The sequence below is a fragment of the Pelodiscus sinensis genome, chromosome 14 (assembly GCF_049634645.1).
Source record: "Pelodiscus sinensis isolate JC-2024 chromosome 14, ASM4963464v1, whole genome shotgun sequence".
Lineage (NCBI taxonomy): Eukaryota > Metazoa > Chordata > Testudines > Trionychidae > Pelodiscus > Pelodiscus sinensis.
Window position 1 is genome coordinate 28,756,272 of NC_134724.1, and position 15,123 is coordinate 28,771,394.

Below are 15,123 nucleotides of genomic sequence, written 5' to 3' on the forward strand. Positions count from 1 at the left end.
TAAACTAAAGACATATACTGACTGAAACAGTAGTAGAAGTGTGAACTCTGCCATTCATTTTAATTGAATGTTAACTTCAGAGCATAGCTGTGATCATTTAAATGCTAACACTTTATTAAACAAGTAGCCAAAAAGCCAGCTACCTGCTTGAATCCTTGAGGCTCAGTTAGAAGGCACAGCTGGGTTAGGTTTTGCTTTGTCTCCAACATCCTGTATAGGAAGGCGGGGAAAACAAACAAACAAATGAACTTGGAACTCAGCTGATTGCTCTAGTTTAGAGGATTTGAAAATAAAAAGCTACGCTATAATGTATTTGACTCTACAATATCAAATTATTGCTGAGTAATGATGGCAAGAAAGTCACGTACTAGTGTGTGTATGTTCTTTGTGCAAACTACTTTGTAGTTGTCCATGTCTCCTGCATTCTCTTTACTAAACAATGAAGTGAAATGTGTGACTTTGCACTTCAAAAAGAAATTTGCTGCCTTGAGTGAGTTTAGGAAAAAGAATATTATTTACTGTCCAATATTCTGTTCTGAAATAGCATAACTTGGGACAGACTAGGCTTTAGTAGCTTGTGTTTTGAAGTGAAGAAGAAGTGGGTGTAAAGTCTGGCGAGGGGCATGGAGCAGGGAATATTTGAACAACTTTTTTTGTTTTGTTCTCTCTCTACCTCCCACTTTTTTTTAGCAGAGTTGGATTGCCATATTGTTAGTCAGGTTTGTGTAACTCGGTTTAGATTACTTAATTCAGACTGCCAGCATGTGGGTGTAATTAAATCTGTCTAAATTTTAAAAGTGAAATCTGATCTTGTTAATTCCCAGGATTTTACCCAAAATATCCAGGGTAAAGTTTTCAAAAGCACGCGTCCCATTTTCAAAGGTGATTGTCAACGGGACTTAGGTTCCTAAGATCTGGTGTATACATACAAATTTTACCAATATAAATATATTGGTTATGGCATAACTGTTTAATTTTTACCAATGTAGATACATCAGTAAAAACTCTAGTGTAGGTGCAATTATACCTGTATAACTGTACTTATAAGCTATATGTGTATAAGCAGTTTGACATTTTTGAAGTCACTTTAAGATTGGGTTTTGCGTAAGCAGATAGTAAAATAGAAGAACATAGCAGACAGACATAGCAATTAAGTGTAACTATTTGTAGTAGGTCTTTGCACACATTGATTTTTCACAAGCTAGCCACTGAGTATTTGTAGAATCTATAAAGCACTAAAATTGATTTTATTATAACTAGAGGTCCCAGCAAAGTTGTGGGGACCCATTTTGCTAGGAACCATACAAACATGTATATTGAGAGACAATTCAAGTAGTTTACAATATTAATTTAAGATGAGATGTAACAGATGGATGAAATCATGTTGTAGTCATTGATATGTTTTACTTATGAACCTCATTCATAGAATCAGACAGAACTTGGCAGTAGAAGATTGAATCTTATTAAAAGCAAATACAATGTAAGACCTTCCAACCTTGGGAGTGTGCCTTAAATTGCTTCACTTAATTTTTTTCCTAACTGTATTCATGCCAGATAGACTCAGCAAGGTTACCATGGTTTATAAACATTTGTTTCATATGGCTTAAGATGACCCATGGAGTCAGGAAAATGATATGAGAAGGTGGAATTTCCAAATAAAATTAAGTCACAGAAGAAATAAGCAAATTAGACACATAGCATCTGAAAATGAGTTCATTTTTGGTTTGCAGTTCAAAATAGTTATGAGAGTTCTGGAATGAAGTTTCTGCTTGGATGAAGGTAAAGGAAAATGGCAAAGATTCCTGTGAAATGGATTTGTGTTCATTGTTAAGGAAAGCACTGAATTTTTCAGTAAAATCGGTATGATTTTGGTCGTTATAGTTTGGAAATTCTGGTATCATGTTGATGTGAGATATTATTTTATGGCTGTTATGCTGCTCTTTGTTTAGTTTAGTTAGCTGTGACTCCCATGCACTGGCACAAGCATTTATATGAAACAAATTACTTGTTTTAAGAGATGTCTTTTTTTCCTCTGGCTCACCAGCTGTTCCAATCCGCAGTGTTAAAGAATAGAAGCTTGCCTATATCTAAATAATATTGATAGATATGTAGATAAAGTAACTGTTTGACTTCAGATAAAACAGTTAAAATGAAGATCAAGGCCTTTGATTTATGTTTTATTCTTGTTACTCCCTAGTCCAGGATTTCCCAAACTTTTTTTCAGCCATGGCGCTCTACGGGGTCCTGAAATTTTGGTGGAGGCCTTAAAATATTATTTTTAATTCAGTGGATACCCAAATAAATGAACAAAGTTTTGGAATTCTATTTTTATTTCTTGTATATTTCTTATATATATTTTTAAAGAAAATGATAATAAAATTAGTATCAAAATAACAGAGTCATACAAATATCATAAATATTTTCTCTCTATTTCCCCTAGAGACCCATAGCCCTAGGGCTCCACTGAGCACACTTCAGAAAATCCTGCCCTAATCTTTCTCTAGTCCAGTGTTTCCTAAATGGTTTTCCGGGGAACCCTGGGGTTCCACGAAGTGAAAATAAGGGTTCCGTGAGAAAATTCCATTACAATAACATGTTATTATTAAAAAAATAATAATTAATAGTAAGCATTTATGAATTTTATTGAAAACAATTTTCATTTGTGTCGATCTCATGACCTTGTTTAGCATTTGTTTATTATTATCCTTACTTATTCGTGGTCTACTTTTTCAGCTCCATATATAATACTGTTATTAGGGGTTCCACAAAATTCTTTTGAGTTTAAATAGGTTCCGTGGCCAAATAAAATTGGGAAACACTGCTCTAGTCACATACCAGCAAGCCTAGCTGCAGACACTTGAAGGCCTGTTGTAGTCTGAATGGTTACTTATGTTGGCTTGGCAGTTACAAAGAAGGACTGTGTTTCTGTTGAAATTCAGGCTGCCTTGGGCACCAGCTTGCACAATAACCCCCCTCCCCCCCAAAAAAAACCCTACACCAACAAAAAAAAGCCTTAAGTTCCAGTGGCTAGTGCCATCCAGAAAGTGATATTTTTGGGACCTCAGCCATGCCAGAGGAACTCCAGAGATTATTTGACCAGTTTGAGTTGTCATTATAATAGAAGGATATTCATCAAATCATAGGAAGTAGCATTCTTATTTGCATAGCAATTTTATTTTGTGTGTTGCTGAGTCTGTGCCACCTTCTGTTTTCTTACTTAATAATATGAATTCTCAGCCTACAATGACATTGCTGGAACTGTGTAAGGTGTCAAGATACATGACAGGTTACAGCTCTTGCATATAAAACTTTACAAATTTGTCTAAATGAACAATAGATATTTAAAGACCAGGAATTCTACACACAATTACAGAAGTATAAAAGGACAAATATTTTGTGGGGAAGTCTCTATTTCAATTTACATCAATTTCCTCTTAACGTATTTTATAATTATTCTTGATTTCTTTTACATGTTATGTGTAAAATGTTATCAGATCAGAATGGTAGAATTTTACACCAGCTTTGCACTAATTTGTAACAGGGATGTAATGGTGTAGTCAATTAATTGATAAGCAAAAACTTATCAGTAAATGCTGTACACTACATGCATTTCCCTCTTCCTCCACCAGCAAATATTTTAGCAGTCTGCCCATCATCCTGGCTTAGTCCTGGCTTGCAATAGGTCCAGGACCTCCTCCTGCTGCAGCTCTGCATTTAAAGTGTATTAGGAGCAAGGCGGGCAGGCAGCCTGGCTCAGTCCTTCCTCATGGTAGGTACAGAAGCTACCTCTGCTGCTGCTCTACGTTTAAAGTATATTAAGAGCCAAGCGGGCAGGCAGCCTGGCTTAGTTCCAGCTTGCGCCAGGTCCGGGAGCTCAGACACACCCCTCCCCAGACGGGTTGCTGCCACCCCATGCTGCTGTCTCTCTACCAGGGGCAGCAGCACTGGGTGACAGGCAGCCAATCTGCGAAGGGAGCTGGTTTTTAAATTGGCTCCCCTCACTTACCAGTTCCTGCCTGGCACTCCATGTTGCTGCTTCTGATAAAGTGGGCAGCAGCATAGAGTTGCAGAAGGCTCCTTGAGAGTGGGGCCTGAGCACACTAGCTGCTGGCCCTGCCCCCAGGGACTATAGAATAGTCGACTAACTGATTAGAATTCATGAGGTTACTCAACTAATCAATTAATTGATATTTAACATCCCTAATTTGTGATGAAGTCCTGGCTGAGTTATCTGTGGGTTTTGAACTGAAGATCCCTGGGTCTTAAACCACAGATCTCCAGTACTTGAGCTGAAGGACCAGTAACAGTCACTGAAATTGTGTCCAGATATTTAATCTCAACGGTTGTAGTATGTTCAATAAAAGTCTGTGCTTAGTCTAGCCAGCAGAGGGAGACAGCCAGCCATTAGGTGCAGTTTATATTCTGCACACATGTAAATAACTGTACAATATGCAGTATAATGGAGAATTGGGCTCAGTCTGTGGTATGCTGGATGCCTACAAATACACTTTGAAATAGACTTTTGAATGTTTAATCATGGCATTAAATATTTGGAAGAACACTTTTAGAACAACTTGGAACTAAATAGGAGCAGTTAATGTGTACAGTACTATAGCAGTATGTTTGAGGGTCTTATAATTAGAGGGTGGTGCTCATGATGGAAGGGAAACAAGTCTAATGAATGAAATAAATGGAATCTTGAAGAATCACTTTTTCTGAAGTATCGAGAGAAGGGTAAAAGTCTTTTGTAAATTCCAACTCGCAGTATGTTCTTTTAATCCTTTTTCTCTCCCTCCCTCCCCCAGAAAATCCCTAAAAAGTATTTGATTTTAACTTTGTTCTTGGGAACAGTTAGCCCTGCGTATTGGATAGGGATTTGTCACTCTTAATAAAAGAACCCAAATTATGGTGTCTGGTGAAATTAGTGTTGGTTAAGAAGAATATTCTTCACACACAAGATGGAATCCTTTAAAAAAATTTCTTTATAGGATTAAGGTTTCCGCAGTTGGCCTAGGTTGCTATGTTTTCTTCTATGTGTAGTATATGGAATGTATTTATCAGGTTCTTCTCTCTTTTTAAAACTTATTTAAGTGCTGTCTTGTAAAATGGTTGTTGTGTACTTGATATCAGTTTTCCTCGGATTTCTTTTTCACTGTCTGATCACAAGCTGATGAATTAAACAGGCATCTTGGAGATTACTACATAAGCCACATATTATATATAAAATCCTTTGTTTCTTCATTTGGCACATTTAACATTTTGTTTCATTTCAACACAAAAATAAACCCCAGGTGGTGACCTTAGCTACAAGCCACTCTATTTTCTGGGCAGCTGCTGCTACATGCTGCCTGTCTGACAGACAGGGCTAGGTCATGGTTACCAGAGGACATCCTTATGGTCATAACCAAGTTGTAAATGTCAGTAAGATTCTTTCTGAATGTCTGTCACATGTGTGTCACTGATTCTGAAGTAGATAGAATGAGCCAAAGATTCATTTGGGAGCTGGGACTCCCAGAAGATTACTTTTAACGTAGAATAGCAGAAGGAGTTGTGACATGCATCCATAAGCAGTTGTAGTGATTTGACAGTTATTTAGCCCTCAGTCACTAGCCCTTTGGTTGAACTGACAGCACGCCTGCAAAGATAGTGAGGCCTGTTTCAGCCCCATTAATGTCGTCTTGAATGTGAGCCTGCAGTCTGGAAAATGATAAATGTTCAGTGATTGATGATTTTATAGTCCCAGGGGATTCTGGGTGGTTTCTGGTTGCTGTGAGCCTGAGCAATTTTCTCCCCTTGCTTGGAGCTCTGCTTTAAATTTCTGTAGCCTTTATTATGAGAAAATTTTAAAGAATTGAATAGCTAGACACTTGGAGTTAAGCAAAGTTTTACTGAATATTATGCAAAACTGTGATTATGAAGCACTTGTAATTTTGAAGGCAGGATTCTATTCTGCTGCACTGTAATCCTTTAACAAGATATACGTATGACCAATCTCTGTGGTGAACAGCATTTTCCTAGCTGTTTCCTCAATATTGTTTGAAAAAGTTGAAAGCATTCTGACCTACATGGAAGGAAATTTAATAATTGCCTTAATGGAACAATATGTGCAGCCTGAATCATTAAAGGGGTTGCTACATCTATTGCTTGTTCTCCTCATGGTTCCGGAGCAAGCTATCAGATAAGCCAATACTTCCTGTTGACACAAGTCATCTTTCCAAACATATTTGGTTAGCTACATTAATGTTAGAAAGAGTGCAAATAATTTTTGCTTTTGGATGGTTGTTTGGAAGACAGGTGGCAGAACAGGGTTTCTCAGCTGAATCAGTTCTTGTAAGCAGACCTGTTGTAGATGAAGAATGGCATTTAATGCTTAATAACACTAAAATGCCTATTCATCTATAACCTTCATTTAGTTTTCCAAGGGGGAGCAGTATTTCCTCTTCTTGGTGACAGAAATACATTTTTTTCCTCATGCCAGACCTTGTACCTGAAAATGTCAACAGAAACCTTTAAACAGACTCAATAATAATTTAAGCCTAGCACTATACATTTCTTGAGAAGCAATAGTGCTGTAGCTGCACCAAAAAATTAAATAGTTCTGTATTATTAAATTTTTGGAAACTTTATCAATGGAGACACATCTTATAAGGCTGAAAAATGATGTATCCTCTATTCCAGTGGGATGGGGAGAGGAGTCAAACAGTATGAAATACGGGCAGAGTGTGTTTTCCACAAGATATTCAGACTTTAAAGCCAACTTTATGATGAATGACCAATTGCAACTCTATACATTTAATTAAGAGAGTGTCATTACACTCAATTAGCAGGGCTGCCAAATAATCTGTTTAATACTCTGGGTTTTTTTTTCCTTAGGGTTTTGCAGACAGTCCTCATTATGGTGATCACTTGAATGACAGTCGATTAGGGCCCCATGAAGGATTGTCCCCGACACCTTTCATGAACTCGAATCTGATGGGTAAGTAGGTAATTCCTTGTGAGTAGGCCCTAAAAGCTTCTTTGGTCAGAAAGAGATATTTTTTATCCCAGTTGTCTAGGCCTGGCACATCAAGCATCTGGAAGTTACTGCATTTCTTGTGGTAACTATCTAAATCTTTTTACATAGAGGAAGATGCTCCAAAATGCAGCTTTCTGAATGCAAGAGACATGATCCATGATTTTGGAAAGAGGCTGAAGTGTCAATATTTTAGATAGTTGATTTAGAATGGTAGGGATAAACTGATTTCTTACAGTCTTGAAGACAAAGCACTTGTAAAGACTGATTTTAAGTTAGTTTGTTTTTCCTACTGCAAAAATTTAGAATATTTGTCACTCCTCTGCACTTTCTAAGAAACTTAGGTGTTTGTTTCTAAAAATTGAGAATGCTGATTTACCTGTTTACTGTAGATAGTTTTCCAGGTAACACTTTACTGTTGTCCTTCTCATTGTTCGCTTGCATATTCTCTTTTCAAATGTCAGTTTCTTTGGTGATATTTGCATTTGATATCCTAGCAAAATTAAGATTGTAACATGCAGCATAGATTCCTTTTGATATATGGTGATTTACATACATACAGTAACTCTAGCTGTGACTGTTTCAATGCCTGTGGTTCCCCCCAGCCTTTGCTTTTGAAACTCAGAACATATGTCAAACTGGGAAGAAAGCGACACATGATCAGTCTAACTGTTGAATAAGTTGTTTTTGTGCCTAAATACCATTATTGCTAGAACACTTTAGTGTACTAATGGTTGTCCCTTTTCCACTTCTGAGCTTGTGGCCTAAAAATATCAATTTCAAATATTTACTGTTTGGCAGAGCATTGTCTTGGTGCAAATGCTGTCTAGTTTGTGCCTTAAATTTAGCGTTGGTTCTGTCATTTGCTTTGGATGTGTATAGTTACATAGTTTTACTTATATATTTTGTTTCTTGCGTATGTGACCTATTTTGTGATCTTAGTATTGTCCTTTTAAGACACAGCCATGCTAATCTAAGTGGATTAACTAAATCCAAATCCTGGTGGTCTGCAGTTTCTTTTGGAAATCTTTTTACTTTGCGCTGTCTTTGTTTACTACTGCAAAGTATAGAAGCAGACAGTCTGATACCACAATGTAGCTATTCCTAAAAGCAGATATCATTTTAACCCTCACTTATGAATCTCACAGTATATTACTGTGCTTTTAAAATAACTGTGTGTATGTTTGTGTATATATCTGAAAATATATAGCCCATATCAATAGATCAGTAGTGCTATATTTGAAGATCAGTGAAGTCAATGAAGTTTGTGGTGTGCTATTAGCATGCCAGGAGAAAAATATTTTCCCTAATTGTTTCATATAACAATCAGATTTTTTCTTGGCCTCAGGTTGAAAAGAGATGTATCTAAATGTATTTATTGCATGAGCAAAACACCGATCAAGGGTATATATGGCTTTTTAGTCACATGTTTTAATGCTTTTCTTTGCTTTATTTCTACAAAATGATTATATTACATAGCAGGTTTAGATTTAAATAGGTAGTGCAAAAGAAGGAGACACTTCATGAGTCCTTGTTTTGTGTTGAACCATCCATTTCCTAAATTAAGTAGAATTTTAAATAAGCATAGAAATTATTGGCCTTACTGTATCATCCTAGCTTTTCAGTTTTACTTAAAATGACTAGATGATTCTATTAAACATAATGGAATTACATCATTAGTACAGATTTGAGAAGAAGCCTCCATTGAGATTGCTTTGAAGAGGGAATTAAATGAATCCTAAGAGGTATGCATATCAATCACTTGCTTGTAACAGCTGTGGACTAAAATATTTTTGTAATGCATTACAGCTAATGCTTCTCTCTGGTTTTGTCTCCATTAGAGCTATAGTCTTTAATTTCTGTCTATCTAAAGGACACATTCTAAAGTTCGTCTCCATGAATGTATACCCCAGAGCCATAAAGTAGTGTTTAAAAATATGCCAGCAGGATTTACTATTTTGCATAATTTGCAGAAAATAACTTACATTCATTTTGTTTGCAATGCATTGTAAAAAGGTGCAGCTCTGTGTACCCTTGCCTCTTCATTGTGAATTATACCTAGCAAAGCCTTAAAGAGATGTTGAACACTAGAAGGAAATGAAAAAAGTTACTTGTATATGGTGAAAATGATTTCATTATTCAATACTGAATTCAATATTGGTATCTGAATTATTGTGTTTGTCTCTTAACTTAAGTAAAAATGAAAAATGATAGCTTTCAACTAAAACTATAGTTCTTAGACTCTTCAGGGGGTAGCTGAGTTAGTCTGTATAGGTAAACTGAAAAAAGAACAAATAGTCTGGTAGCACTTTATAGAGTTAACAAAACATGTAGATGGTATCACGAGCTTTCGTCTGAAGAAGTGTGCTGTGCCCACAAAAGCTCATGATACCATCTACATGTTTTGTTAGTCTATAAAGTGCTACCAGTCTATTTGTTGTTTTTTCAGTTCTTAGATTGTGATGTTAGATTGACTAGATAGCTGACAATAGTTGTTCTTGGTTAGAAGAATCTCCCAAATTGCAGAACCATTCCACCCACAAAAACCAATACATTTTTGAGATAATGTGTTGAATACATAAAGATTATAGGACTGGCAGTAACCTCAAGAGGTCATCTAGTCCTAGTCCTCCTGTACCCATAGCAGGACTGAGTATTAAAGATGTGCATTTATAGAGTAGGACAAAGTTATTCTAAAATGTTACAGTTTAGACATTTCATGATTTGGGAAGTAAAAGAAGAGTTGCCTTGAGAATGTGAACTTGAATGCTTGTTTGAAAGATTTAATTAGATTAAATGGGATTGTACTTCAAAATGGGTGTTTATTATAATATGGCTGAAATAGATAAAACTAGTAGAAAGAGCAAAATCATCTTTCACCATTGCTGTCAACACTTAAAAACCCCATTATAAAGAAAGAATGGTACGTCAAGGGGATGTTGTTGTTTTGTATATTATGTTCAGCCATATACATATTTGCCTGGAGAGATAAAGGATTATAAAGTGCCACTGTCTTTCATGATGGAGCTCTCAAACACTTTAATGATCTTGTACATTGCAAGAGAGAGAAATTTTGTCTAACAAGAGTTGATAATGATTCAATAATGAACAATTTGCCACAGAAAGATGCATTTCCATATTCATTTAGATATTTTAGAATGTTTTGCAGAGGAAATAAAGCTATTATGGTGGATCAGTTAGTGCACCTTACTAATGAATTCCAAAATTATCCTGTTGATTTCTCAATGTGCAAAAGAGGTCATTTCTTGTATTTTAAGTTAAACTAGTGAATCCTCTTGGCACCTCTGTATGCCATTATTATACAGATTTGTACTGTACAAAATCAGACTAAAATATATGAGCGATAATGTAGACCAGTTTAGAGCTAATCTTTGTTTATTCAACATTTAATGTTTTAAATTACATTCTAGAAAAATATTTACAAGAAAATGAAAGTTTTTTTCCCAATTGTAAGAGCAAGAGCCTTGCTAAACTCACCTCTTTTTGCACTTACATAAGACTTATAACAATATAGTACTGTATTGTCTGTGTCCTCCCCTCATCAGAAGATCCTTGCCCTTAGCTGTTTAACTCCACTTATCAGGAGATAGGAGGAGGGGAAAAACTCATCTGGGTTGTATGTGAGGTGCACAAGACAGTTTGTTTACTGTTGCCCAGGTGCAGGGTTGCCAGATTCTGCTGGTTTCTGTCTGGGTAGGTGGTTTTCCTATTGTTGTAACTAAAGTGACATGCACGTAAAGCCAGGGCAAATGATGTAAGGTGCATGCTGATTGAACACAACATTTACTGTAAGAGCCATGCACTCCCTTTGAATCCCATCAAAGCACTGCTATAGTTCAGTTGGCACATCCCGCAAATTCTGGGTACACAAGCATAGTTAGCACAACTACTCTATCCTGGGATGCTATCTTGGTTATGATAATCTTGCAGCCCACTGAGATGGAGGGCCACTCGTGTGGCTCGCTCGCTAGCCTAGATTGCCCATCACTAGTCTAGATGGTGGTTGGTCCTGTCATGCGTGCAGAGGACTGAACTTGATGAGCTTTTGAGGTCCTTCACCATCTGACTCAGATGTCACCAGTGAAACACTGATTTTCTTTTCTAATGGTTTGGGTTATGTAGTTTCCACATCAGGGTGTTGCTCTTTTAGGACTATTGAAGGCATGCTCCATACCTCATGCTTCTCAGATTTTGGATGGCACTTCAGATTCTTAAACCTTGGGCTGAGTGCTGTAGCTAACTTTGGAAATCTCACACGCGTACCTTCTTTGCATTCTGTTGAATCTGATGCAGAAGTGTTCTTAAAACAAACTTGTTCTGGGTCATAATCCAAGACTTCTATAACATGAAATACATGGCAGAATGTGGGTAAAACAACAGGAGACATACAATTCTCCCTAAGGACTTCAGTCACCATTTTTTTTAAATAAGCATCATCAGCATAGAAGCATGTCTTCTGGAATGGTGGCTGAAGCATGAAGTGGTATACTAATACTGAGCATATCTGTCACCTTGCAGTGACAGTGACAAAAATGCCATGTGAATGCCTATTCTCACATTCAGATGACACCATAGAGAAGAAGCAGGCAGCATCCCCCATAAATGTAAACAAACCTGTTTGTAATAGTGATTGGGTGAAGAAGAGGTAGGACTCGGTGGACTTATAGGTACTAAAGTTTTACATTTTTGAGTACATTTATGTAACAAATTCTACATTTGTAATTTACACCTTTGCTGTAAAGCTATTGCACTTCAATACTTGTATAACGTGAATTGAAAAATACGATTACTTTTTATCACTTTAACAGTGCAAATATTTGTTATAAAAATAATATAAAGTGAGCACTGAATACTTTGAATACAATATTGTAATAGAAATCAATATATTTGAAAATGTAAAAAAATCCAAAATATTTAATACATTTGAATTGGTAGGCTATTGTATAACTGTGTTATTAATTACAATTTAATATTTAATCGTGATAGTTAACTGAGATTAATCAACAGTCATAGTAAAAAGAAGAGGTTACTTACCTCGTAACTGTAGTTCTTCGAGATGTGTTGCTCATGTCCATTCTGATTAGGTGTACGCGCGTCGCGTGCACGGATTCCGGAGCTTTTTTCCCTTAGCAGTACCCATAGGGCCAGCAGGGAGCCCCCTGGAGTGGCACCGATATACCGATGCATATATACCCCTGCTGGCCCTCCCACCCCTCAGTTCCTTCTTGCCGGCTCCTTCCGACACGGGGAGGTGGGTGGGATGCAGAATGGACATGAGCAACACATCTCGAAGAACTACAGTTACGAGGTAAGTAACCTCTTCTTCTTCTTCGAGTGCTTGCTCATGTCCATTCCGATTAGGTGAGTCCCTAGCCGTGTCCCCCCTCCGGAGGCGGGGTCGGAAGGTGACTAACTATTATCTTATCGTTCTGCAGAACACAGAACTGACGTCTGCTAAGAGATAGGCAATAGCCTGAAGCACGCTCCAGCTACCGTCACGGGCGGTAAGAAGGAACTGAGGGGTGGGAGGGCCAGCAGGGGTATATATGCACCGGTATACCGGCGCCACTCCAGGGGGCTCCCTGCTGGCCCTATGGGTACTGCTAAGGGAAAAAAGCTCCGGAATCCGTGCACGTGGCGCGCGTACACCTAATCAGAATGGACATGAGCAAGCACTCGAAGAAGAACCCAAATTATGCATGGAATGTAATCTCTTAAACATTTTGTAAGACCTCTCTGCAAGCACAAAAGTCCACCGTCTTCTGCCTTTTCTGTCTCTTCTACTGAGGAAGAAGGATGAAGGCAACCTCTGTTTCTGGTATAAACTTTTACCTGCACTGGCATGAACATGACCGTACTATTGGGGATTTGTGCTTATTGGTTCATTTTGTGAGACCTGTCAACAGGATATCTTAGGCATTTATATAACAGCACCTGCTCCTGTTGAATCAATCACCCAGTTTCTCCTGCTTGCCAACTAGACCCTTGGTTTTTGTTAGGTATGTTCATATCTCTTTATGAGTAATCTTGAGAAATGGGTTTGGAGAAGGAAAAAATGAAATGCAGTTTATTTGCTGATTCCAAACTCCCCTGTTGGAGACAGTGGGGAGGGAAAAGCTTGCTAATTTGAATTATAAAATGATGCTGAGACTTAAGATTGAAATAACTTGTTTCCAGTAGCACTCACAAAGTGTAAGGTGGTATAGGAACATAATGGTAAGTGTGGTCTGAATAGATTAGTCTAGAACAGGGATGTGCAATAATTTTTGATGGGGGGGGGGGGTCTACTCCAAGTTTTTAGAAAGTGGTCAAAGGCCACACTTTTGTATGGAGAGGCTGTGGTGTCTGAGATGGAGGTTATATGCAGAATGGAGCTCGGGTAGAGGATTGGGGTGCAGGAGAGGATGTGGTATCTGAGAGGGTGTTTGAATGAAGTAGCAGGTTGTGACCTGAGGCAGGGGATTGGAGTGCAGGGTGCAGAAGGAAGTAGGGGTGCAGGAGTGAATTTTGACCTGCGGAAGGGGTATAGGAGGGGTGCAGAGTCTGGGAGGAAATTGTGACTTGGTCAGGATTAGGGATGTTAAATGGCGTTTAATCAGGTAATCGATTATTTGATGGAATTTCTATCAACTGGTTGATTAGTTGATAAGGCGGGGAACTGTAGAGCCACAGTGAGGATGGCTCTGCGCCCCGGGAGTTAACCCTGCTGTGGCTCTGCCTTTTAAATGTATTAAGAACCTCTCGGGATGTTTGTGCAGAGGATATAGTATAGATGGTGACCAAGGGTGGGGAGGCTGGTGACCTGGGGTAGGGAATTGGGCAGTGGGAGGGGCAAGGGTGCAAGAGGAAGGGTCTGGGGTCGCTTAAGTGGCTCCTGGCCAGCAGCCCAATAGGATCCCGGAAGCAGGCACCCTCTTGTAGCAGCCCCAGGCTGCTCAAGAATGTTCCCTCCTTCTGCCACTGAGCGATATGTGCCCTCTGGGGGGGAAGAGACTTCATGTGCTTATGTGCTCACAGGACAATCATTGCAGCTGGGAGCTGGACCTGGAGGCAGGGTAGTGTGCCATGGAGTGGATCAAACAGCTTGGTGGGCCAGATCTTGTTCACCTCTGGTCTAGATGGCAAAGATGGATCGTATTAGTAAACTGTGCTCATGTCAGAACAGAGTACAGTTCCATGTGGGGGAAATTTTTGATACTAGAATAGTTATGCAGTGTGTGTGGGATTTCTTGAGACAATGACAGTATTTGGAGATAATTGGAAATGCATATAAGAGAATTAAAAGCAGCACTACCTACTGGGAAGGAGAGAATGGTATATTTGGATTTGTTGCAGTGCAGCTTCCTTCACTGTTGAATTACTAGTACAGTAATTACTCGTTTAACACGTGCCCGCATAACACGTTTTTGCAATAGCATGATTTTTTTAGGGAACATTTTTCGAATAACACGACTGTCCCCGAAATAACAAAAACAATCAAGTGGCGGACTACTTCACGCGGCAGTATAAGTTGGTGAAAACAGTCGTAATATGCATGAGCGGGTGAATACACGTGGTCACAGCGCTCTTCCGCTCACTCACGTGTTTATTTTTGTGTTTTAACAAACCATGGCAACTTGCGTTCCTAGTTATCCTGTGTTGCTAGATATCTAATGTTGACAGTGATGACCCAGCACCAACAAAAAATTGATTTTGCCACCATCACCTGAAATGCAACCCCCACCCTTTCCATTATTTTTAATGGGAAAATTGACCCTGCATACCATGTTTTCGCTTTGCACGAACATTTTCAGAAACGCATGTACAGTGTTAAATGAGGAATTACTGTACAGTTAAATCGCTCAAGAATGTTATTAGGATTTAAAGGGTGCATGGCCTATCCCTTGTTTTTGTGTATTTATTGTTGCCCAGCTTTGGGGGAGTTGGAGGGAAAGTAACTGTCCAATTGAGTTGGTTGTAACTTGGAATATGTTCCTTAAACACATAGGCTACGTCTACACTGCTGTTTTTGCCGGCAGTGAGTATGCAAATGAGGCATGGATTAGCATATCACTGCACCTCATTTGCATAATTTACACAAGCTGTTTTTG

The 15,123-nt window shown here is 38.4% G+C and overlaps 1 protein-coding gene across 3 annotated transcripts in view; it reads left to right on the plus strand.

Annotated features, from left to right (window-relative positions):
• TCF12 (transcription factor 12) overlaps positions 1 to 15,123 on the plus strand; it is a 350,291-nt gene that overhangs the window by 129,120 nt on the left and 206,048 nt on the right. For all 3 annotated transcript variants that reach the window (XM_075897314.1, XM_075897315.1, XM_075897316.1), the window contains one exon: positions 6,874 to 6,976. In XM_075897314.1, the coding sequence (XP_075753429.1) occupies positions 6,874 to 6,976 (103 nt within the window). The remainder of the gene's footprint in view (positions 1 to 6,873; positions 6,977 to 15,123) is intronic.